This window comes from Podarcis liolepis (genome assembly GCF_965112155.1).
Source record: "Podarcis liolepis genome assembly, chromosome: 2".
Lineage (NCBI taxonomy): Eukaryota > Metazoa > Chordata > Lepidosauria > Squamata > Lacertidae > Podarcis > Podarcis liolepis.
In genome coordinates, this window is record NC_139555.1 from 109,414,209 (window position 1) to 109,440,177 (window position 25,969).

The window sequence follows — 25,969 nt, forward strand, 5'->3', positions numbered from 1 at the left end:
GTCTTTACTGGACAGGCTGCTCTGGTGCACTGGAGACAGAGAGAGTACCTTGCCTTCAACTTCTTCTCAATGCCAGCATCCCCCTTCCTTCATAGCCATAGATGACGATTGCTGAGCCTGATGGGGGTTGTAATTCAGCAACATCTGGAGGGCCAGATCTCTAGCTAGCGATTGACCTGTGGGAATGTTTAGAAAGGCAGGAGAGGATATATTATTTGATGATATCCATACTAACTTGCGTTAACAACTTGCTGTACGCTTGTTGCAGGTTCATCTGAGCCTCACTATTTAAGATTCCTGATAAGATCCCTTGTTATCCCTCTTTAAAAGTGTAGACACAACAATCTTATTAAAATCAATATACAGGTAGTTTATTCATTTTCATTCAGTTCACAATTAGATTCCTGAAGGCAGGCTTAAGTTACAAAAGTATATCTATATCTATACATAAACTATAATCTAAGGGAGTTAGTCCCAAGTGATTGCGACTCAGCAGTCACTTTTCCTATGTTACAGGAAAAATCCGAGGGCTCCCTTGGACAAAACAAAGACACCAACCAGGATAACTTGGAGCAAAACAGCAGCCTGTAGGCTTGGCCTTTATTGAACTGTTGCAACAGGGTATTCCCCTCACTTGCAGGAGAGAGGAAAGACCCAGAAGAATAGTGTGCAAGGTCTTATAAAAACTTTTGAAATTCCCCTCCTCTAGGTCTAGCCCACCCCCAGAAACATCATGCATACATTACAGAAAGGAGGGGCTGAGGGAGGAGTTGGTGGTAACCTGAGTGTCTTGTCACCTGGCTGGTTCCTCCTTTCCCCCTCCCCTTCCAGGAACTTCTAGGAGACAAAGGGGAGTTTGCAGTTTCCTGCCCCCTGAGGGAAGATCTGATCAGTGTCCTTTGTTTCAGTCCATGCTGAATCCACTCCCATATGCAAGTTCTTTGTGATCTTGATTGTCTTCTGTCTGGGATCATCAGGGTTGGCATGGGCAGGGCTCCTGTGTATGTGCTGAGACAGTGAAGGGATTATGGCTGACCAGGACTAAGTCACCCCCCTTTGTTAGTTCTTGTCATATGGAGTAAAATAAAAATGGAACAGTGCAAATCCAATGTATGGTTGATTTTCTATGAATTCATAACAGAAATGTGGCGTGTGTGTGTGTGTGTGTGTGTGTGTGTGAAGTTTATACAAACGGAATGATTGGGGTGGGGGGGTTCCTGCTACACCTAACAGATAGAAAAAAACAAAATGGAGAAGAAAGAATGAAGCACACGAGCATTGTGCTCCTCCACCCAGAATAGGCCACACCTATTTCAAGTCACATGTAGAGGAAGTGCTTGTCCCAGCTCAGGAGGAAAGAGGAAGTTTTCTCTTTTTTTTATAATAATTTTTAATGATTTTCAAAACAGACAACAAACAAAACAAAAGAGAACAAACACACCTCAAAAGACAAATACATACAAATAAAATTTGACTTCCCCATACCTCCCTTTCACTGCATCCTTATTTTGCCATTTTTTAGCAACCCTTCAATCAATTTTTCTAATTAACTCTCTTTAGATTTTCTTAACATTATCATTTACAGCTGTAGTTCTCTGTTTCTTACCCCTTAACATCTTATCAATCCACAATTTTACAACAATTTTTAAGATATACTTTAAATTTTTCCCAATCCTCCTCCACTGTCTCTTTCCTCTGGTCGCGGATTCTGCCGGTCATCTCTGCCAGTCCCATAAATTCAGTCACCTTCGTCTGCCATTCTTCCAGAGTAGGTAGTTCTTGCATCTTCCAATACTTTGCCAACAGGATTCTTGCTGCTGTAGTTGCATACATAAAGAATGTCCTATCCTTCTTTGGTACCAATTGGCCGACCATGCCCAAGAGAAAAGCCTCCGGTTTCTTTGCAAATGTCCACTTAAGGACTTTCTTAATTTCATTATAGATCATTTCCCAGTAGGCCTTAATCTTTGGGCAGGTGCACCAAAGGTGATAGAAAGTTCCTTCAGATTCCTTACATTTCCAGCAATTATTATTGGGCAAATGATAGATCTTTGCAAGCTTGACTGGGGTCATGTACCACCTGTAGATCATTTTCATTATGTTCTCTTTCAAGGCACTACATGCCGTAAACTTAATACCGGTGGTCCATAACTGTTCCCAGTCAGCGAACATAATGTCATGACCGATGTCCTGTGCCCATTTAATCATAGCTGATTTCACCGTTTCATCCTGTGTGTTCCATTTCAGCAGCAAATTATACATTCTGGACAGATTCTTAGTATTGGGTTCTAACAATTCTGTTTCTAACTTTGACCTCTCCTTCTGAAAACCTAGTTTCCTGTCTTGCTTAAATGTCTCATTTATCTGATGGTAATGTAGCCAATCTCGAACTTTATGCTTTAGCTTCTCGTAACTCTGAAGTTTTAACTTTTCACCATCTTGTTCTAAAATTTCACAATATTTTGGCCAATTAGAGTCCATATTAAGTTTTTTCACTGCCTTAGCTTCCATTGGTGACAACCACCTGGGGGTTTTACTTTCCAGCAAATCTTTGTATCGGTTCCAAACATTATACAATGCTTTCCTAACAATATGGTTTTTAAAACCTTTATACACCTTTGCCTTGTCATACCATAAATATGCGTGCCAGCCAAAATTATTGTCGTACCCTTCCAGATCCAAAAGAGGAAGTTTTCTCCTGGGTGGCACAAAGCATCCCCTAGCATGCCCACTCTAGGAATGTTGTACTTCACTGCTACGAATTTCATATCCCACAGACCCACGCTCCTCCTGCCCACTGACCAGAAAAGTCATGTCCCCCACAAAAAAAGCCCACCCTGAGATTCCTCCTTCTTTCGCTCTCCAATTTTATAAATTGCTTAATAAAAAATTGTGGTGTTGCCCTCATTGTGAATAAGTGAGTTTCATAGACACAGAATGAAAGAGTTGGAAGGGACCAAGAGGATCTTCTAGCCGAACCCCCTGCAATGCAGGAATCTTTTGACAAGGTGGGGCTCAAACCCACAACCCCGAGAGTCTCATGCTCTACCAACTGAGTTATCCCAGGACTCGGATCAAATTCAGCTGGTAGGATTGCAATGAATCGGGAGCAAAGCTTTTGTATGAATATATTACCTCAAGTTATTCTGATGCTTCCAAATGCACTGGTACAAATAAATTTTAAGACTGAACAAGTGGTATTATTATTATTATTATTATTATTATTATTATTATTATTCCCCAGCCAATTTGGGCGGCTTCCAGCAAAATATAAAAACACAATAAGACAACAGACATTAAAAACTTCCCAATTCTGCTTATTTGACAGAAGCCGACAAATTTAGTTTAGATGCTCTATATCAACTCAATGACGGAACCAGTCAGAGGGCCTTCTTGGTAGTGGCACCCGCTCTGTGGAATGCTCTCCCGTCAGATGTCAAGGAAATAAGCATCTATCTGACTTTTATAAGACATCTGAAGGCATCCCTATATGGAGAAGCTTTTAATGTTTGTTTCATTGGTTTTTTAAAAATATTCTGTTGGGAGCTGCCCTAGTAGCTGTGGAAACCCAGCCAGATGAGCGAGTATAAATAATGTTATATTATTATTATTATAACGTATTATTATTATTATGACACCCAACTCTATCTGTTGATGGATGGCCATCCTGACTCGGCCCCAGACACACTGATCAGATTTTTGGAAGCTGTGGCTGGATGGTTACGCGGGAGCTGGTTGAAGTTAAATCCTTCGAAGACACAGGTCCTTTGACTGAGTTGGGACGATAGGGGATTGGGAGCGGCAACTCCAATCTCTTGCGAGGGCACAATTAGTGCCAGCACTGTTCGTTAAGAGTTTGGGTGTAATCTTCGACACCTTTCCATGGAGGTGCAGACTGCAGCTATAACAAAGGCGGCATTTTTTCATTTCCGCCAAGCTAAGCAGTTGACTCCTTACCTCTCTCGCCCTGACCTATCCACTGTGATCCACGCAACGGTCACCTCCAGACTGGATTTTGGTAACTTGCTCTACATGGGGCTGCCCTGGAGACTGACCCAGAAAGTCCAGCGGGTGCAGAATGCCGTGGCGAGACTCCTTACGGGGTCCTCCCTGTGGGATCACATTCACCCGGTACTATACCAGTTGCACTGTCTCCCGGTGGAGTACAGGATCAGATTTAAGGTGTTGGTTTTAACCTTTAAAGGCCTATACAGCCTAGGACACTCGTACCTACAGGACCACCTCTCCTGGTATGTCCCAAAGAGGACCTTACAGTCTTCAAACAAAAACATCTTGGAGGTCCCGGGCCACAGAGAGGTTAGGCTGGCCTCAACCAGAACCAGGGCTTTTTCAGCTGTGGCTCCGAGCTGGTGCAACGCTCTGGGCTAGGGCCCTGCGGTACTTGACATCTTTCCGCAGGGTCTGCTAGACAGAGCTGTTCCACCAGGCCTTTGGCCAAGGCACAGCCTGACACCCTCCCTTGGCAATCCTCACAAAACTCTAGCCCAATGGTTGCCATTAATCTGATGTGAACTGATTTTATAATGAAATGATTTTAGAATGTTGTATCATTTTACTGTTGTTAGCCGCTCTGAGCCCAGCTTCGGCTGGGGAGGGCAGGATATGAATAAAATTTTATTGCTATTATTTTTATTATTATGCTTAATTGATAGCAGTTCCCGGAAGCCGCCGGAGGGAAGAGATGCACTTGGGCTCCAATCCTCCTTGCAGGCTTGGCCACTATGAGGAGACAGTGCTGAGATTCCTGCATTGTAGGGGGTTAAACTAGATGACTCTCAGGGTCCCCTTCCATCTCTACGATTCTATGATTCTAACAGGGTGCGGGACTAGATGGGCTTGATCAAACTACAGGGCTCTTCATAGAATCATAGAGGTGGAATATACCACAAGGGCCATCGAGTCCAACCCCCTGCCAAGCAGGAAACACCATCAGAGCACTCCTGACATATGGTTGTCAAGCCTCTGCTTAAAGACCTCCAAAGAAGGAGACTCCACCACACTCCTTGGTAGCAAATTCCGCTGTCGAACAGCTCTTACTGCCAGGAAGTTCTTCCTAATGTTTAGGTGGAATCTTCTTTCATGTAGTTTGGATCCATTGCTCCGTGTCCGCTTCTCTGGAGAAACAGAAAACAACCTTTCTCCCTCCTCTATATGACATCCTTTTATATATTTGAACATGGCTATCATATCACCCCTTAACCTCCTCTTCTCCAGGCTAAACATTCCCAGCTCCCTTAGCCGTTCCTCATAAGGCATCGTTTCCAGGCCTTTGACCATTTTGGTTGCCCTCCTCTGGACACGTTCCAGTTTGTCAGTGTCCTTCTTGAACTGTGGTGCCCAGAACTGGACACAGTACTCCAGGTGAGGTCTGACCAGAGCAGAATACAGTGACACTATTACTTCCCTTGATCTAGATGCTATACTGCTATTGATGCAGCCCAGAATTGCATTGGCTTTTTTAGCTGCCGCGTCACACTGTTGGCTCATGTCAAGTTTGTGGTCAACCAAGACTCCTAGATCCTTTTCACATGTACTGCTCTCAAGCCAGGTGTCACCCCTCTTGTATTTGTGCCTCTCATTTTTTTTGCCCAAGTGCAATACTTTACATTTCTCCCTGTTAAAGTTCATCTTGTTTGTTTTGGCCCAGTTCTCTAATCTGTCAAGGTCGTTTTGAAGTGTGATCCTGTCCTCTGAGGTGTTAGCCACCCCTCCCAGTTTGGTGTCATCTGCAAATTTGATCAGGATGCCCTTGAGTCCATCATCCAAGTCATTGATAAAGATGTTGAATAAGACCGGGCCCAAGACAGAACCCTGTGGCACCCCACTAGTCACTCTTCTCCAGGATGAAGAGGAACCATTGATGAGCACCCTTTGGGTTCGGTCAGTCAGCCAGTTACAAATCCACTGAGTGGTAGCATAGTCAAGACCGCATTTTACCAACTTCTTTACAAGAATATCATGGGGCACCTTGTCGAATGCCTTGCTGAAATCAAGGTAGGCTACATCCACTGCGTTCCCTTCATCTACCAGGCTTGTAATTCTGTCAAAAAACGAGATCAGGTTAGTCTGACATGACTTATTTTTCAGAAATCCATGCTGACTATTGGTGATCACAACATTCCTTTCTAGGTGCTCACAGACTGTTTGCTTAATGATCTGCTCCAGAATCTTCCCTGGTATTGATGTCAGACTGACTGGGCAGTAATTATTTGGGTCCTCTCTTTTCCCCTTTTTGAAAATAGGGATAACATTTGCCCTCCTCCAGTCTGCCGGGACTTCGCCTGTTCTCCAGGAGTACTCAAAGATGACTGCCTTCATGTGATCTGTGTGAGAGAGAGAGTGAGAGTGAGAAAGAGCGTACCTTCAGGGAGAGGCCATGTCTCTTCTTTGCAAGGAGGATGAATAAGCTGCAACCCCGCCCCCCTGCGGCTTCTCTGCCTGCTCTCTCTCCACCCCCAACCCCAATTATGGGTATTGCATTGCATTGCACAACCCCGCCGCCCAAAGCTTGCTGCACCCCGAGGCACTTTGCACTCACCGGATTCCTTGCAGGACAAGGACAGTGCAGGACGGCAGAGGGGGCGGGTCAGCTGTTCTAATTAAGCCGCGCCCCCTTTCCCAAGTCAGTATCGAGCAGCCCCTCCCCCAGCAGCTTCCACTCTCTGCCTTTACTCTTTACGGCAACGAGCATACCTTCCTTCAACTGGAAGCCCAGCTTCCCTCCCTCCTCTCCCCATTGGCTGGGTACTGCAATTATCCCGCCCCCGGAAATATCCTGCCTCCCAGGCGGGGGCTCCCATTCCCGCCCGCGCTGCCCAGGGTCGCTTCTGCTGCCAGGATTTCGGGTGAGTGCAAAGCCAGCGGCGTGGAAGGAGGGAAGGGGCTTGGCAAGGGGTGGGGGGTCCAGGATGAGAAGCCCCGGGACGGGGAGAAGAAGAGAAGGGAGGAAAGGGAGCTGTTTCTCTTAATGGGGCCTTGAAGGTGGGGGGGGGAGGGGTTTCCGCTGTGGAAAGAGAGAAGCTTCTTCCTGCCCGGATCTAGTGCAAATGATGTTGCAGGAAAGGAGGCGGGAAAGTGGTGAGATTTGAGTATTGCTGGCAAGGCTCGCCATAGTAATAATAATTACGGTATATATATAAATAAATAAATGATATTCATTACCCCCCCCCCCCATTTTCTGGGTTTCCCCAGCCACTCTGAGCGGCTTCCAACAAAATAAGAAACACCAAAAACATCCAAACATCCAAGTCTTCCGTTTTGAAGAGGAGATGGGGACATTGGTTGCTGGATGGCAGAGGGAGAAAGAGGAAAAGATGGGGAGGAAAACAAAGGCAGGGGGGTCCTGGCAGGAAGAAGGAAGGGGTGAGGCCTTCTCCAAAGAGCTCTTTGTTCCTTGAACTCCTTGCATAAAGTAGTGGGGGCAGGGCCGGATTGAGGTTTGATGAGGCCCTAAGCTACTGGAGGTCATGGGGCCCTTTATATGTCCAGCTGTCCTTTGTCAACAACAAATTGTCGCTGTTTTTTGTGTTGAATATAGGCTGTATGGTAATTTATGGACCTAATAGGTATCTAAAACCATTTGCACAGAACAGAGTATGTATTTTCTCAAGGTAATTGTTGAACTGAAATACAATTACGAAGTATATTAATAGTGAAATAATTATTAAGCTCTAACTTAAAATGATTTTGTTATTCATAACAAACTTAATGCAAACACATTGGCATTTGGCAATAACAGAAGTTCCTTTAGAAACACAATTTACAAAGAATGCTAATCTAGTCCTAGAAACTTGCTATAATAATAGGTGTAAATATATGATGCAAACTCCTAATAATTATAAATAGCATTATTAATATGAAATTAAGTGTGATAACCTGTAAAATGCAATTGTAGTTAATACAATGCATTTTTTATATCAGTATCAATATTACCATAATAGTCCACATTCTTCATTGGGACAGCAGACCTTTGTACCCTGTTACACTTAGTGAGTGTAAAAGACAGTATTTCTAGTAATATGTCACATTTATAAATAATACCAATACTGTACACACCTTTACATTAAAATTATTTTACAGGACTAATAGTATTACTGCATCTACCCAATACCCATTCAACTGTATAATTTTATCATGATTCATTCTGTACTGTGTATACAAACAGTACACAAACATGATCTAAATTACAATACTTTCCTTCTTGCCTTTGCCAAAGCAAAGTCACTGAGGATATCATCAAATGATAAACTGCTTAGCTTGTCACTTTCTATGTACATGAGGCTGAAGTAACATAATTTATCTTGAGACATTGTTGTTCCAAATTCATTTTTTATCCTCTTCAGTCAAGAAACGGATCTTTACAAATGGCAATTTGCAATCATCATTCAGAGGAACATTCTCAGAATTGCTTCTACATTAGGGAATGCTGACTGGACATCGTTGTTGTTCTTTAGTCACTTAGTCGTGTCTGACTCTTTGTGACCCCATGGACCAGAGCATGCCAGGCACTCCTGTTTTCCACTGCCTTCTGCAGTCTGGTCAAACTCATGTTAGTAGCTTTGAGAGCACTGTCCAACCATCTCGTCCTCTGCATATAAGTTAAATAAGCAAGGAGACAATATACAGCCTTGTCGTACTCCTTTCCCAATTTTGAGCCAATCAGTTGTTCCATATCCAGTTCTAACTGTTGCTTCTTGTCCCACATAGGGATTTCTTAGGAGACACATGAGGTGATCAGGCACTCCCATTTCTTTAAGAACTTGCCATAGTTTGCTGTGGTCCACACAGTCAAAGGCTTTTGCGTAGTCAATGAAGCAGAAGTAGATGATTTTCTGGATTTCTCTAGCTTTCTCCCTAATCCAGCGCATTATTGCAATTTGGTCTTTGGTTCCTCTGCCCCTCCAAAATCCAGCTTGCACTTCTGGGTGTTCTCGGTCTGCGTACTGCTTAAGGCTGCCTTGTAGAATTTTAAGCATAACCTTGCTAGTGTGTGAAATGATTGTGCAGTAGTTGGAGCATTCTTTGGCGCTGCCCTTCTTTGGGATTGCATTGTAGACTGATATTCTCCAATCCTCTGGCCACTGCTGAGTTTTCCAAACTTGCTGGCATATTGAGTGTAGCACCTTAACAGCATCATCTTTTAAGATTCCGCTGGAATGTCATCACTTCCACTGGCCTTGTTATTAGCAGTGGTTTCTAAGGCCCGTTTGACGTCACTCTCCAGGATGTCTGGCTCAAGGTCATCAGTCACACTACCTGGGGTGTATGGGACATCCATATCTTCCTGGCATAATTCCTCTGTGTATTCTTGCCACCTCTTCTTGATGTCTTCTGCTTCTGTAAGGTCCGTACCTGACGGAAACCAGCCGTCATCAAATGGTGCACAGCATAGAAAAAAGACACAGAGAGACAGCAGTATTTTCAGGATGGAGGGCAGCTCCTTCGACTTCTCTCCTCTCTGGTAATTTTATTATCCTTTTTCTCCCAGCCGGCATGGCCGTCTGCCAGTGTCTCACGTTACATCGCCCAATCATGGCTTTACAACACCCATCACCATATAAGATAATTACTGCCCAGAGGGAACACAACTCCATATAAGGTCAATACATTCAATACACTGCAAGGCACAGACATGCCGGTCAGCGAGGCACCACGCAACAATTACAAGCCTCTGCCATGGCTTCATGGCTTACCTTTATAATGGTAATCTTTGCATAAAATCTTCCTTTAATATCTCCAATTTTCTTGAACAGATCTCTGGTATTTCCCATTCTATTGTTTCCCTCTATTTCTTTGCACTGCTCGTTTAAGAAGTCCCTCTTGTCTCTCCTTGCTATTCGTTGGAAGTCTGCATTCAATTTCATGTATCTTTAACTATCTCCCTTGCATTTTGCTTGCCTTCTGTCCCCCGCGGTTTGTAAGGCCTCATTGGACAACCACTTTGCTTTCTTGCATTTCCTTTTCATTGGGATGATTTTCATTGCTGCCTCCTGTATGATGTTCTGAGCCTCCAACCATAGTTCTTCAGGCACTCTGTCCACCAAATCTAAATCCTTAAATGTGTTCCTCTCTTCCACTGTGTATTCATAAGGGATTTGATTTAGATTGTATCTCACTGACCCAGTGGTTTTCCCTACTTTCTTCAGTTTAAGCTTGAATTTTGTTATAAGAAGCTGATGATCTGAGCCACAGTCAGCTCCAGGTCTAGTTTTTGCTGACTGTATAGAACTTCTCCATCTTTGGCTGCAAAGAATATAATCAATTTGATTTTGATGCTGCCCATCTGGTGATGTGCATGTGTAGAGTCATCTCATGTGTTGTTGGAAAAGAGTGTTTGTTATGACCAGCTTGTTCTCTTGACAGAATCTATTAACCTTTGCACTGCTTCATTTTGAACTCCCAAGGCCAAACTTACCAGTTGTTCCTTTTATCTCTTTGACTCCCTACTTTAGCATTCCAGTCCCCTAGGAGGAGGAAAACATCCTTCTTTGGTGTTAGTTCTAGAAGGTGTTGTAAGTCTTCCTAGAATTGGTCAAGTTCATTTTGTTGAGCATTGGTAAGGTAAAGGGACCCCTGACCATTAGGTCCAGTCATGGCCAACTCTGGGGTTGGGGCGCTCATCTTGCTTTACTGGCCGAGGGAGCTGGCTTTTGTGTGCAGATCGGCATGTGGCCAGCATAACTAAGCCGCTTCTGGCGAACCAGAGCAGCGCATGGAAACACCATTTACCTTCCCGCCGAAGCGGTACCTATTTATCTACTTGCACTTTGACCTGCTTTCGAACTGCTAGGTTGGCAGGAGCAGGAACCGAACAACGGGAGCTCACCCCATCATGGGGATTCGAACCGACAACCTTCTGATCGGCAGGTCCTAGGCTCTGTGATTTAACCCACAGCACCACCCCTGTCCCTCAGCATTGGTAGTTGGTGCATAAACCTGGATTACTGTGATCTTAAAAGGTCTGCCTTGGATAGATCATTCTATCATTTTTGAGATTGCATCCCAGTACAGCTTTTGCCACTCTTTTGTTGACTCTTGTTCCTAGAATTGGTCAATTTCAGTTTCTTCAGCCCCAGTAGTTGGTGCATAAACCTGCATTACTGTGATGTTAAAAGGTCTGCCTTGGATTTGTCTTCCTAGAATTGGTCAAGTTCAGTTTCTTCAGCATTGGTAGGTTAAAGGGATCCCTGACCATTAGGTCCGGTCATGGCTGACTCTGGGGTTGGGGCGCTCATCTTGCTTTACTGGCCGAGGGAGCTGGAATTTATCTGCAGACAGTCATGTGACCAGCATGACTAAGCCACTTCTGGTGAACCAGGGCAGTGCACGGAAACGCCTTCCCACCGGAGCGGTACCTATTTATCTACTTGCACTTTGAGGTGCTTTTGAACAGCTAGGTTGGCAGGAGCAGGGACCGAACAACGGGAGCTCACTCCATCATGGGGATTCAAACCGCCGACCTTCTGATCAGCAAGTCCTAGGCTCTGTGATTTAACCCACAGCGCCACCCACGTCCCTCAGCATTGGTAGTTGGTGCATAAACCTGGATTACTGTGATGTTAAAAGGTCTGCCTTGGATTTGTATCGAGATCATTTTATCATTTTTGAGATTGCATCCCAGTACAGCTTTTGCCACTCTTTTGTTGACTAAGAGGGCCACTCCATTTCTTCTATGGGAATCTTGTCCTCAGTAGTAGGATATGATAATCATCCAAATTGAATTCGCCCATTCCTGTCCATTTTAGTTCACTGATGCCCACTATGTCAATATTTATTCTTGCCATTTCATTTTTTACCACATCCAGCTTACCATGGTTCATGGATCTCATATTCCAGGTTCATATATTTTTCTTTGCAGCACTGGACTTTTCTTTCACTTCCAGGCACACTTCCAGGGTTCATCTTCCAGCGTCATAAATTTTTTTAATTTTTTTTTATAATATTTATTAAAGTTTTTTGGTTACAACACACAAAACAAAACATACAAAAATATCACATTTTATAACATATTTCTTGTCCTCTTTGGACTTCCTCACATCTCCCGCTCCTGCGTTCCAAATTTATAAAAATTAATCCAGCAAATTTATCACCTTGTCCCCACCTTACAATCTAGTTTTCCAATGTTATATCTTAAATTTTAGATATATTCATTTCACTCTATTAAAACAATAAGCTTAGCCTAATAGTTATCTAAAAAAATAAATTGGTTTTTCATAAATTTAACTTATCTTCATAATTCACTTCATCTGTTCCGATGGTGCCAAATTGTTTATGATCAAGCATCCTGCTTAACATTCATACAATTTACAATATTTTTGCAAATAAATCTTAAATTTTTTCTAGTCTTCTTCCACCGTCTCCTCTCCCAGGTCTCGGATTCTGCCCGGCCAATTCCATATAGTCTATCAGTTGCATCTGCCATTCTTCCAGTGTGGGTATATCTTGAGTTTTCCAATGCTTGGCGACGAGTATCCTTGCTGCTGTTGTTGCATACATTAAAAATGTTTGATCCTTCTTTAACACCCCTTGGCCAACAATACCCAGCGTCATAACTTTTATACGACCATGGAGTTTTCTCGGCAGGGATACTGGCGTGGCTTGCTGGTTCCTGCTCCAGGTGGATCAAGTTTACTGAAAACTCTCCACTTTGACCTGTCGGTCTTGGGTGGCCCTGCACGGCATAGCTCATAGCGTCTCTGAGTTATGTTGTTGTTGTTGTTGTTGTTTAGTCGTGTCCGACTCTTCATGACCCCATGGACCAGAGCACGCCAGGCACTCCTGTCTTCCACTGCCTCCCGCAGTTTGGTCAGACTCATGCTTGTAGCTTCGAGGACACCGTCCAACCATCTCGTCCTCTGTCGTCCCCTTCTCCTTGTCTCTGAGTTATTCAAGCCCCTTTGCCATGACAAGGCATTGATCCATGAAGGACATGGTCATTAAATATTACTTGGTACAGATCCTGATGCGTCAGATGATCATGTTCATGGCTTTGGCTCCCCCCCCCCATTTAGATTATTTTATTGGTTTTCACATATTACTTTACAATACAGATGTACCAAAGCCAACACCATTTCCTCCCCATCCCCCCATACATTTACATTTCTATTTCCTCAGTCCATCATTTTATTCTTTTCTCCTTCCTCCTTCCCTCCGCCCCCATTCTATTTCCTCCACATTATACACTTTACAATAACCTTTGCATTCTACAATCTTCTCAAATCATCTATATATTCTTATTATCTTTCCTTACTAATTATTCTTCCATCCAGTACTTCACATTTTAATCTAGGCATATTAGCATATCTTTTTTTGAGCAATACTTTGCCATATATTCATCAAAACATTTCCACTCCTTTTTAAATTTTTGATACAACTGATTTCTTATTATAGCAGTTAATTTTGCCAGAATTAAATATTCATTTAGTTTACAAATCCATTCCTCCTTTGTGGGTATAGTTTTTGACTTCCACCTAGCAGCAATCACTATTCTAGCAGCTGTACTTGCATAGAGAAAAATTCTTGCCCCCTGTGGTATCTCATCTTCTGTCAATCCAAGGAGATATGTCTCTGGTTTGTTTTTGATATTTTCAACATCTTCTTTGGTTCTTCGTGTACTACTATCCAAAATTTCTTAATTTCCTCACGCCTCCACCACATATGTGGTCCAGGCATTGGTATTTATATAATTTCAAACAAAGCATTTCGGTTTCAACCAATCTTATACACCAGAGATGTCCAAGCACTGGACTGCAATTGACAGGCAGACCTCTGTGTTGTTTTGGGTCGATTATGAGACCTTTGAAGGCCCCGCCCCCTTTCCGCAAGAACTTCAGCACATGCTCCTGTTTTTGTTTTTGCTCAGCAGTTCCTTGTTCTAATGTTTATTGTTGCCAAAAGAATCTAAATTTTTCTTGCGTCTCCTGCCTCCTTAAAAAAGTCCCTTTGGAGTTTCACATTCCTAGAATAGAATCATAGAATCATAGTTGGAAGAGACCACAAGGGCCATCGAGTCCAACCCCCTGCCAAGCAGGAAACACCATCAGAGCACTCCTGACATATGGTTGTCAAGCCTCTGCTTAAAGACCTCCAAAGAAGGAGACTCCACCACACTCCTTGGCAGCAAATTCCACTGTCGAACAGCTCTTACTGCCAGGAAGTTCTTCCTAATGTTTAGGTGGAATCTTCTTTCTTGTAGTTTGGATCCATTGCTCCGTGTCTGCTTCTCTGGACCAGCAGAAAACAACCTTTCTCCCTCCTGTATGTGACATCCTTTTATATATTTGAACATGACTATCATATCACCCCTTAACCTCCTCTTCTCCAGGCTAAACATGCCCAGCTCCCTTAGCCGTTCCTCATAAGGCATCGTTTCCAGGCCTTTGACCATTTTGGTTGCCCTCCTCTGGACACGTTCCAGTTTGTCAGTGTCCTTCTTGAACTGTGGTGCCCAGAACTGGACACAGTACTCCAGGTGAGGTCTGACCAGAGCAGAATACAGTGGCACTATTACTTCCCTTGATCTAGATGCTATACTGCTATTGATGCAGCCCAGAATTGCATTGGCTTTTTTAGCTGCCGCGTCACACTGTTGGCTCATGTCAAGTTTGTGGTCAACCAAGACTCCTAGATCCTTTTCACATGTACTGCTCTCAAGCCAGGTGTCACCCATCTTGTATTTCTGCCTCTCATTTTTTTTGCCCAAGTGCAATACTTTACATTTCTCCCTGTTAAAATTCATCTTGTTTGTTTTGGCCCAGTTCTCTAATCTGTCAAGGTCGTTTTGAAGTGTGATCCTGTCCTCTGGGGTGTTAACCACCCCTCCCAGTTTGGTGTCATCTGCAAATTTGATCAGGATGCCCTTGAGTCCATCATCCAAGTCGTTGATAAAGATGTTGAATAAGACCGGGCCCAAGACAGAACCCTGTGGCACCCCACTAGTCACTCTTCTCCAGGATGAAGAGGAACCATTGATGAGCACCCTTTGGGTTCGGTCAGTCAGCCAGTTACAAATCCACTGAGTGGTAGCATAGTCAAGACCGCATTTTACCAGCTTCTTTACAAGAATATCATGGGGCACCTTGTCAAAGGCCTTGCTGAAATCAAGGTAGGCTACATCCACTGCATTCCCTTCATCTACCAGGCTTGTAATTCTGACAAAAAAACGAGATCAGGTTAGTCTGACATGACTTATTTTTCAGAAATCCATGCTGACTATTGGTGATCACAGCATTCCTTTCTAAGTGCTCACAGACTGTTTGCTTAGTGCCAGTGTGGTGTAGTGGTTAAAAGCGGTAGTCACGTAATCTGGGGAACCAGGTTCGCGTCTCCGCTCCGCCACATGCAGCTGCTGGGTGACCTTGGGCCAGTCACACTTCTTTGAATTCTCTCAGCCCCACTCACCTCACAGAGTGTTTGTTGTGGGGGAGGAAGGGAAAGGAGATTGTTAGCCGCTTTGAGACTCCTGAAGGGGAGTGAAAGGCGGGGTATCAAATCCAAACTCTTCTTAATGATCTGCTCCAGAATCTTCCCTGGTATGGATGTCAGACTTACTGGGCGGTTATTATTTGGGTCCTCTTCTTCCCCCTTTTGAAAATAGGGACAACATTTGCCCTCCTCCAGTCTGCCAGGACTTCGCATGTTCTCCAGGAATTATCAAAGATGACTGCCAGTGGTTCTGAGATCACACCTGCCAGTTCTTTTAATACTCTTGGATGCAGTTCATCTGGCCCTGGAGACTTGAATACATCTAAACTAGCCAAGTATTCCTGATATTCATCATTGCCTCATTTTATTATAATACACATGCGCAACAAGCACTGGCAATTTCTGCTGAATATGTTCTGATCCCTACTGCGTTCTGTGACATTGTGTTGGTGTGCATGTTGGGAACCTGTGTTACATGCAGCCATTTGCATCATGTGGCGGCTCATGTTCCAGCTTTCAGCTGTATCTTTGTGATTCTCCTATTAGCTGTATTTCTGCCCCAATTGGGGGGCGGCAACTTGCAAAATAACCAGTTATAAAGCACAGACTACCATAACTTCTGTTTTAGAAGCACACTCGAGGATTTACAGAGATACACATTATCACATTTATTGTGGCCCTTTGGGCAACTGGCACAAGGCCATTCCTGCCCATACCATGCCAGCCTTAGGAAGGGAGAAGGGACAGGCAGACGGAAGGAATTGCCAAAGGTGTTTGAAAATGGGTGGAGGCTCTTGGGAAGTGGGTGCCCAATAGGAGCTTCTACAGAGGCAGCAGAATCCCTTCTACCTTCCTCCCAGGAAGCTACAACTTGCCTTGGCTTCTGCGCTTCTCAAGAAGCTGAACCTGTAAACCTAGTCAGGATGGACGGAGGAAGATGGTTCATTTATTGTCTTTCCTAAAAGTCTAACAGGATTTTCTCCCCCCCCCACTCCCAAGCAGGTGAGGAAGACGATGGTCAGAATTCTACGGAGCCATCTGTGAATTCATTGGGAAGAACAAAGAAACAGTTTAAATGCAAGGAATGTGGAATGTGCTTTAGACCCTTTGGAAGACTGAGGATACACCAACAAACTCACACAGGAGAGAATCCATGTAAATACATGGAGTGCGAAAAGAACTTCAGTGAAAGTTGTATTGGAGTCCTTAGAACACATCAACGAACTCACACGGGGGGGAAGCGATTTAAATGTATTGAGTGCGGAAAGAGCTTCAGTCGTAGTGGAGACCTTAGAACACATCAACGAACTCACACGGGGGAGAAACCGTTTGAATGCATTGAGTGCGGAAAGAGCTTCAGACAGAATGCAGCCCTTAGAACACACCAACGAACTCACACGGGGGAGAAACCGTTTGAATGCATTGAATGTGGAAAGAGCTTCAGACAGAATGCAGCCCTTAGAACACACCAACGAACTCACACAGGGGAGAAACCTTTTGAATGCATTGAATGTGGAAAGAGCTTCAGTGAAAGTCGAAACCTTAGAATACATCGACGAACTCACACAGGGGAGAAACCATTTGAATGCATTGAATGTGGAAAGAGCTTCAGTGAAAGTCGAAACCTTAGAATACATCAACAAACTCACACAGGGGAGAAACCATTTGAATGCATTGAATGTGGAAAGAGCTTCAGTCGTAGTGGAGACCTTAGAAAACATCAACGAACTCACACGGGGGAGAAACCGTTTGAATGCATTGAGTGCGGAAAGAGCTTCAGTCGTAGTGGATACCTTAGAATACATCAACGAACTCACACGGGGGAGAAACCATTTGAATGCATTGAATGTGGAAAGAGCTTGAGTTCTAGTGGAGGCCTTAGAATACATCAACGAACTCACACAGGGGAGAAACCATTTGAATGCATTGAATGTGGAAAGAGCTTCAGTCAAAGTGGAGATCTTAGAACACATCAACGAACTCACACGGGGGAGAAACCGTTTAAATGCATTGAATGTGGAAAGAGCTTCAGTCGTAGTGGATACCTTAGAATACATCAACGAACTCACACGGGGGAGAAACCATTTGAATGCATTGAATGTGGAAAGAGCTTCAGTGAAAGTCGAAACCTTAGAATACATCAACAAACTCACACAGGGGAGAAACCATTTGAATGCATTGAATGTGGAAAGAGCATCAGTTCTAGTGGAGGCCTTAGAAAACATCAACGAACTCACACGGGGGAGAAACCATTTGAATGCATTGAATGTGGAAAGAGCTTCAGTGAAAGTGGTCACCTTAGAAGACATCAACGAACTCACACGGGGGAGAAACCATTTCAATGCATTGAATGTGGAAAGAGCTTTAGTCGTAGTGGATACCTTAGAATACATCAACAAACTCACACAGGGGAGAAACCATTTGAATGCATTGAATGTGGAAAGAGCATCAGTTCTAGTGGATACCTTAGAATACATCAACGAACTCACACGGGGGAGAAACCATTTGAATGCATTGAATGTGGAAAGAGCTTCAGTTACAGTGGAGCCCTTAGAACACATCAACGAACTCACACGGGGGAGAAACCGTTTAAATGCATTGAATGTGGAAAGAGCTTCAGTAAGAGTGGCAGTCTTAGAACACATCAACGAACTCACACGGGAGAAACCGTTTAAATGTATTGAATGTGGAAAGAGCTTCAGTCAAAGTAGAAACCTTAGAATACATCAACAAACTCATACAGGGCAGAAACCATTTAAATGTATGGAGTGTGGAAAGAACTTCAGACAGTGTGGAGACCTTAATATTCATGAGCGAATTCACCCAGGTGAAAAGCCATATCAATGTATGCAATGTTCCACTCAAGTTTCACTCTTTACCTCACATCAAGAAACTCATAAAGGCGGAAATCAATTTTAAATGCATGGAATCCATTTGATGTTTTGGTGTTGGTATTTAAATTTGTATACACGTATATATGTATTAAAGTAATGAAGGTCACATATACTAAATGTAGAAAAGAAGTTGGAAGTTGTTGCTAGATGAACGGGGAGAGTGTGAATCTGGAATGCTCAAGGTGTGTGATGAATCTGTTGAGTTTTGACCTCTGCCCTTCAATGCCAAAATGATGGGCTGCCCTTGTCTTGTGGATCAGCATCTGTCTGCTTGAGGGAAATGGGGTACCTCAGATGTTGGGAAACAACACCCATAAGCCTCAGCCCATATGGCCAAGAATGATGGGGAGTTGTAGTTCAAAAACTCAAGGGTGGAAAATCTCACATTTCTTAGAACTTTAATTATAGGTAAAACTTGTTGATACAGAGCTCATTTTTTATTCCAGGAGCAGCTGGTCACTTCTGCTTTATAAACAAAGCCAAATATATTGACACACTTTACATTAAAACCAAATTTTAGAACAGAGAAACAATTTTTTAAAAAAACAAACCCTTTTCTTCTTTACAAACCATTATCTTCTCAATCCAAGATTTGCTTTTCATATGTATAAAATTATTTGGTTAGCAAGGGGGTACAGAAATAATAATAAAAAAGCTACAATAAAAGCATTATCCAGTATTTCCCAGCTTCTGCCTTCTGAACTGTTCCTCTGCAAACTACTGGTCCAAATCTATACAGTCCTCCTGCTCCCGGGAAGATTCAGAGGGAGGCTCCCACGAATGCGCCTCAGTGCAGCTCTCCTCAGCTGGGTCCCTGGTTAGATTTTGTTTTAGGGGAGCAAGCATGGGCCTGGCCCTTGGGTGGGGGCGAGGGGAGAAGGGAAGAGAAGTAGAGGGGATGCTTCTTTTTCCTTGCAAGGCTAGTTCTTTCTCCCAAGTATGCGCCTGTAATCAGCGAGTGTGCATTTAGCAGGAGTGTATCCCTTTGTCTTGGAGTGCAAGTTAATTCAGAAGGCATTAGAGCGAAGCGCGTGTATCGCATATGTTAAGTTGATTGCAACCTTTTTTTAAAAAAATATTCTTTATTCATTAAAAAATTTGCATGTCTATGCAAACGCATCCATTCTTAAGGAAATTAGCCCTGAGTGCTCATTGGAAGGACAGATCGTGAAGCTGAGGCTGCAATACTTTGGCCACCTCATGAGAAGACTCGACGTCCGGGGTCGGCGCCATCGGTAATGGCGGATTCCCTCTAACTTTGAGGGATTTAGCTCTGCGGAAATTTGGTCTTGCCGCTACGGCGAAGCAGGGACCCCTCTAAAAATCACAGGTGGGTGAAGCCTGTGACCGTGGGACTCGGTGGGCACCTTCAGCACCCCCCCCCCAATTTGCAAGGGAACCCGACTACGGGCTCCGGAGCGAACGGGGTGAGCGGCGCGGTGCTGAGAGCCAACTGCTTCTTCCGTGGAGCGAAGCCGCACAGCTGTTGCCGGAGAGCGCTGACTTTTTTCCTGTGACGATTTGGCCATCAAAACAACTACCTGTGAGTAGGTTAAAACTGAAGATCTGAAAATAAGGGAAACAAAGGTTTAATTTGGCACCGAAGTGGGAAGGTTTAAACAGGAAGTTCGCCTTCCGCTTCTTGTTAACAGATCAAAGCAAAGAACTTCTAAGCTAAGACCTGGAAAGTCGACTGAAAAGGACTATAATCTTAACATCAATACAAGAGATCTCCCTCCCTTGGTTGCAGGAGAGGGGGGGAAGGGAGAAGTAAATTTTCCTGCAAAAAGAGAGGAAAGGAAACAAAAGTCCACCGCTTAAAGCCTGGAAACAGGCTGCCAATGGACAATAAGATTGCTGCATTGTGAAGCGCGCTGCTTATGGACAATGTAATTTTTGACAGCTAACTCTGCAAGAGAGATAGATTGTTTCTGACTGGTTTCTCCTGATTTTAAGGTAACAGAAAACTAACTGAAATTGAAACTGTTGCTTATTTTGTTAAATGGGGGACTAGAAAGAGTTATTTTAATGCAACAAGTATTGACTATCACTGTGTCCCCCTAGAGAAAGTTTGAAATTGTTACAACTGGCCAGGGGAATTTTCCACTTCAAAACAAACTCTGGCCGTGGGATCAACCTTGGGCTCCAGTTAAAGTGTTATGGCAGATGGAAAAGAAAAAATAGACTTGCTTCAAGAAAAAACAACAAGGTCTGGTAAATCATGGCAGCAGCGAAGAGCATCAGCATCTGGCCCTTCTGCACCACCAGGGGCAGCATCTGTTCAACTTAAGTCAAAAGGAGGAGATTCATAGAGACCAAGCGGGCTTTCTCCCGAGAAGACGTTTGTCAGATAATGCAAGGAATATAATTGACATTTTGGAAAAGTTAGAAGTGAATATAAACACTAAAGCAGTTTTGATATTTGTGGATGCGGAGAAAGCCTTTGACAATATTTCTTGGAGTTTTATGAGGAAGAATCTCCAGGGGATGGGGGTAGGCCAAGGGTTTGAAAATGGTATAGGTGCAATATACTCTGAACAAAAAGCTAAGCTAATTGTAAACAATGTGGTTACGGAAGAATTTAAGATAGAAAAAGGGACACGTCAGGGGTGCCCAATCTCCCCATTACTTTTTATATCAGTCCTGGAGATTTTGCTGAACATGATTAGAAGGGATCAGCTGGTTAAAGGGGTACAGGTCGGAGCTAAACAGTACAAACTGAGAGCATTTGCAGATGATCTGGTACTTACATTACAAGAGCCAGAATCTAGTACTAAAAGGGTCTTAGAATTAATTCAAAAGTTTGGTCAAGTAGCAGGATTTAAATTGAATAAGTTAAAAACTAAGGTATTAGAGAAAAATTTAACACCTATTGAAAAAGAGAGGTTTCAGAATGAGACAGGTTTAACTGTGGTTAAGAAAGTGAAATATTTGGGGATTAACATGACAGCTAAAAATGTGAATTTATTTAAAGATAATTATGAGAAATGTTGGACAGAAGTGAAAAAAGACTTAGAAATTTGGTCAAATTTGAAGCTTTCCTTGTCTGGTCAAATTGCGGCTATTAAGATGAATGTATTGCCTAGAATGTTGTTTTTGTTTCAAACATTGCAAATTGTGGACAAGATGGACTGTTTCAAGAAGTGGCAGAAAGATATTTCTAAATTTGTCTGGCAGGGCAAGAAACCTAGAATAAAATTTAAGATTTTAACTGATGCAAAGGAAAGGGGGGGATTTGCCCTGCCAGACTTTAAACTCTACTATGAATCAGCAGCTTTCTGCTGGTTGGAAGATTGGCTGCTTCTTGAGAACACAGACATTTTGGATTTAGAAGGCTTTAACAATATTTTTGGGTGGCATGCATATTTGTGGTATGACAAGGTTAAAGCTCATAAAGCTTTTAAAAATCATATTGTCAGGAAAGCATTGTATAATGTCTGGATTAAATATAAAGACTTGCTGGAAAACAAAACCCCAAGGTGGTTGTCGCCAATGGAGGCAAAGGCTCTGAAAAGGCTCAATATGGAGGCCAAATGGCCGAAATATTGGGAAATTTTGGAACAAGAAGGGGACAAACTGAAATTGCAGAGTTTTGAGAAATTAAAAGATAAAGTCACTATTATCAAATAACGGAGGCTTATAAGTTGGACAGAAAAATTGGCTTCCAGGTGGAAAAATCAAAATTGGAAACAGAAATGTTAGAACCCAAAACTAAGAATTTGTCAAAAATGTATAACTTGCTGTTGAAATGGAATACGCAGGATGAAACGGTTAAATCAGCCATGATTAAGTGGGCACAAGATATTGGTCATAACATTATGTTTGCTGACTGGGAAAAGTTGTGGACCACTGGTATGAAATTTACGGCATGTAATGCCCTAAGAGAGAATATTATGAAAATGATTTATAGGTGGTACATGACCCCAGTCAAGCTCGCAAAAATTTACCACTTACCTGATGATAAATGTTGGAAATGTAAAGAAAATGAAGGTACATTCTTTCACCTTTGGTGGACGTGCCCAAAGATTAAGGCTTTCTGGGAAATGATATATAATGAAATGAAAAAGGTATTTAAATATACCTTTCTGAAGAAACCAGAGGCCTTTCTCCTGGGTATGGTCGGCCAAGTGGTGTCAAAGAAGTATAGAACTTTTTTTATGTATGCTACAACAGCAGCAAGAATACTCATCGCAAAGTATTGGACGACACAAGATCTACCCACCTTGGAAGAATGGCAGATGAAGGTGATAGACTATATGGGACTGGCAGAATCCGAGACCAGGAAAGAGAGACGGTGGAAGAAGATTGGAAAAAATTTAAGGATTATCTTAGGAAACATTGCAAAATTAATGAATGTTAGAATGACGTTGGTTTAGAAGTTAAGTGGTTTTCAGCTGTAATGATCATGTAAAAAGAAAAGAAAGGTTAAAAATAAAATGAAAAGTAAGGGAGAGGATTTGCTCAATTGATAATTAGAAATTGGAATACAGAAAGGGGAGGTATGAGGAGGTCGGGGAAGTAAGTTACAAGAAAATAAGGGATTGAAATTATACTTGTTTTTGTTTGTGTTTGTATTGCTGTTTTGTTTTTATATAATTTCTGAAACTTTAATAAATATCTTATAAAAAAACTTAAGTCAAAAGGAATGGCATCTGAAGATGTTTTAGCTCTGGCATTAGGCAAAATTAATGAATCTTTGGAAAAATTAAGTTAACAAGTAGCTGAAGCATCAACTAAAATTGATCAAAACACTACAAACATTAATAACTTGGGACAGAAGGTGAATACTAATACAGAAACTATTGAGAAATTGCTGCAGGAATCTACTTTGACCCGAAAGACAGCTGAAGAAGCAAAGGAAAAAGCAGTTGCTGTAGAGGAGAAGACACCACCGATATGTAGGCAACTCGAGGACCATAGGTCGATGTTGTCTATGATTGAATTGAAGGAAAAACAAACGAACTTGAGGATCAGGGCCGTACCTGAACTTGAGAAAGACAACCTAAGTGACTTATGCAGGAATTTGCAGACTTTTGGAACCTAGATTCTGAGAATCAAAACTTTAAGATAATAAGTGCTTTTAGGCTTGGAAAGGGGGGGGGGAGAACAGGGTGGAGATATTTAAAGACATCCCGAAATACCTTCTGGATCTTAGGTCCAGCTACGGAGATCTGGTTGCCCTGCTAAGAAGTAATAGAATTGTTTTCAGGTGGGAATTTCCCCAAGGCCTATCCTTCAGCTTTAAAGGAAGAAAGATAAAAATAAGATCAGTGGACGATAAAGATTTTTGAAAGATCACGGAGAAGACCTGCAGAAAGAATCTGGAGAAGAGCCAAGAGCACTAAAAACAGGAATACTAGACATAGCAACACTACCTTTTGGATTGGACAACTCAGAGAAAGTGATACCACCGACAGAACAAGAACAAACACTGGGTGCAGTTGGAGGAAAAGCAAAGTAACTACATCATGGCTCTGCAACTATTAAGTTGGAACATTAATGGTTTTAACTCCCTGCAGAAAAGGAAAAAAGTCTTTCATTTATTCAAAATCAAATCCGTTTATTGTGAGGACCATGCCTGTGCACAAAAATCAACACTACAGTAGTTAAAAAATATTAAAATTCATTACATACTATGCCAACAAAACCTTCTTCCCACAAGATAGAAAAGGAGGGAAAACGAGCAGCGAGTTAAACAGATGATGATGGGGTCTTTACATTGTCGTCCATAAATCTTTCCCTGGCTTTCATGGCCTTCATCACCAAGACCGCTACCACATGGGTAATGCGTGGGTTTGCATCAACTAACAAAAATTTTACTCTATCTTCAGGACTGGTTATAGAGTTGGGTATAATTTGCAGCAATGCGTCTCTAAAGCCCGAGTAAATGGGGCAATAGAGGAAGTAATGTGTAAGATCCTCTTTAGTTTTCATAAGGCAAGGACATAGACGATGTTCTACTGGGGTTTTTGTGTATCTACCGGTCAGGTAAGCAGTTGGCAATGTTTGAAACCGTGCCATAGTGAAAGCTCTCCGAGCAATTGGACTTGATTTGTTTACAGGAAACACATGTGATAAGGCTACACAGAAAAGTATTGATCAATAAAAGATTGGGTCAAGAGTTTATCTCATCGGACAAGGTTAAAAAAAGAGGAGTAGTGATTTATGCAAAAGAGAGCCTATCACCGAAATTTATCTTCAAAGATGATCAAGGAAGATTTGTGGCAATTGAAATTCAAACACAAGGAGAGAAATTTTTGATAGTAGGAGTTTATGCACCAAATGAGGGGAAATCTGAATTCTTTAAAAAGTTGCACGAGACCTTGTTGGACTATCTGGACTATAATATCATCAAGATGGGAGATATGAATGGAGTGGTATCTACAAATATGGACAAGGCACAGAGACAGGTAGTTACCAAGGACGGCAGACTACCAAAAACCTTTTTTTAAAGATGACTGGCAATATGGCCTTAGTTGACATTTGGAGAACAAAGAACCCCTTGGGTAGAGAGGGAACTTTCTTCTCTGAAGCCAAAATGACATGGACAAGAATTGACCAAATTTGGATAACTAGAGGACTGGCTCCAAAGACTAGAAAAGTGGAAATTTGTCCTATAACTTGCTCCGACCATAATTCTGTGAAAATGGAGATGAAACTAACACCGATTGGCTCCTTCAGATGGAGGATGAATGACACCTTGTTTAGAGACGAAGAGGTTACCAAGAAGGCCCAAAAAACTTTGAGAGATTATTTTGAGATAAATATGAATACTACCGTTGAAAAAAGAGTAATCTGGGACGCAAGCAGAGCGGTTATGAGGGGGTTTCTGATTCAACAGAATGCAATAAAGAAGAGAACTCAAAATGAGAAAAAAGATAAAATTTTGGAGAAAATAAAAGGTGAGAAGAAACTGAGAGCGAAACCAAAGTCACAAGAGATTCTGAAAGAAATAAAGCTACATCAAGTTCAATATATGAAAATGATGAATCAGGAAATAGAGTGGAAAATTAAACAGATGAGACAAAAGACATTTGAATCGGCTAATAAATGTGGGAAATTGTTAGCCTGGCAAATGAAAAAAAGACAAAAATTTAACACCATTACAAATTTGGAAGTGGAAGGAAAGAATATACAGAATCCAGTGGGTCAAGTGTGGGGTATTGCAGCTGATTCATCCTCGTTGCAAAGAAGAGACAGGGGCCTCTTCCTGAAGGTTCTCTCTCTCTCTCGCTCTCTCGCTCTCTCTCTCTCTCACACACACACACACACACACACAGAGAAAAACATTCGTCTGCATGCACACACAGATCACATGAAGACCCCTGTAGTTTGATCAAGCCCATCTAGTCCCTGTTACAATCATAGAGATGGAAGGGCACCCTGAGAGTCGTCTAGTCCAGTGTTTCCCAAACGTTTTTGGGCAACGGCACACCTGTTAGCCGGAAAAAAATCTCGCGGCACACCACCATTAAAGCCCCGCCCCGTGACGTCAGCGTGCAGCGTCACGCCGGGAGGGACGCACAAAAGCGAAAGTTTTTTCCCTCCCCCTTGCCGGGGTGGGAGGAGGCAGCAGAGCGAGGGCAGCTGAGGCGGCGGCGGCGATAGCGGGCGGAGGAGGGGGCGGCGGC

At 42.7% G+C, this 25,969-nt stretch overlaps 2 protein-coding genes across 4 annotated transcripts in view; one reads left to right on the plus strand and one right to left on the minus strand.

The window, feature by feature from the left end:
* Positions 1–18,368, plus strand: part of LOC310701452 (uncharacterized protein) — a 137,038-nt gene extending 118,670 nt beyond the window's left edge. For all 3 annotated transcript variants that reach the window (XM_083492295.1, XM_083492296.1, XM_083492294.1), the window contains one exon: positions 16,447–18,368. In XM_083492295.1, coding sequence (XP_083348421.1) covers positions 16,447–18,119 — 1,673 coding nt within the window. In that variant the 3' untranslated portion in view covers positions 18,120–18,368. The remainder of the gene's footprint in view (positions 1–16,446) is intronic.
* A 445-nt stretch (positions 18,369–18,813) lies between these two features.
* Positions 18,814–25,969, minus strand: part of LOC310701702 (uncharacterized protein) — a 91,050-nt gene continuing 83,894 nt past the window's right edge. The window contains exon 3 of the mRNA XM_083492986.1: positions 18,814–25,732. The gene's annotated coding sequence lies outside the window, so the exon portion shown is untranslated. The remainder of the gene's footprint in view (positions 25,733–25,969) is intronic.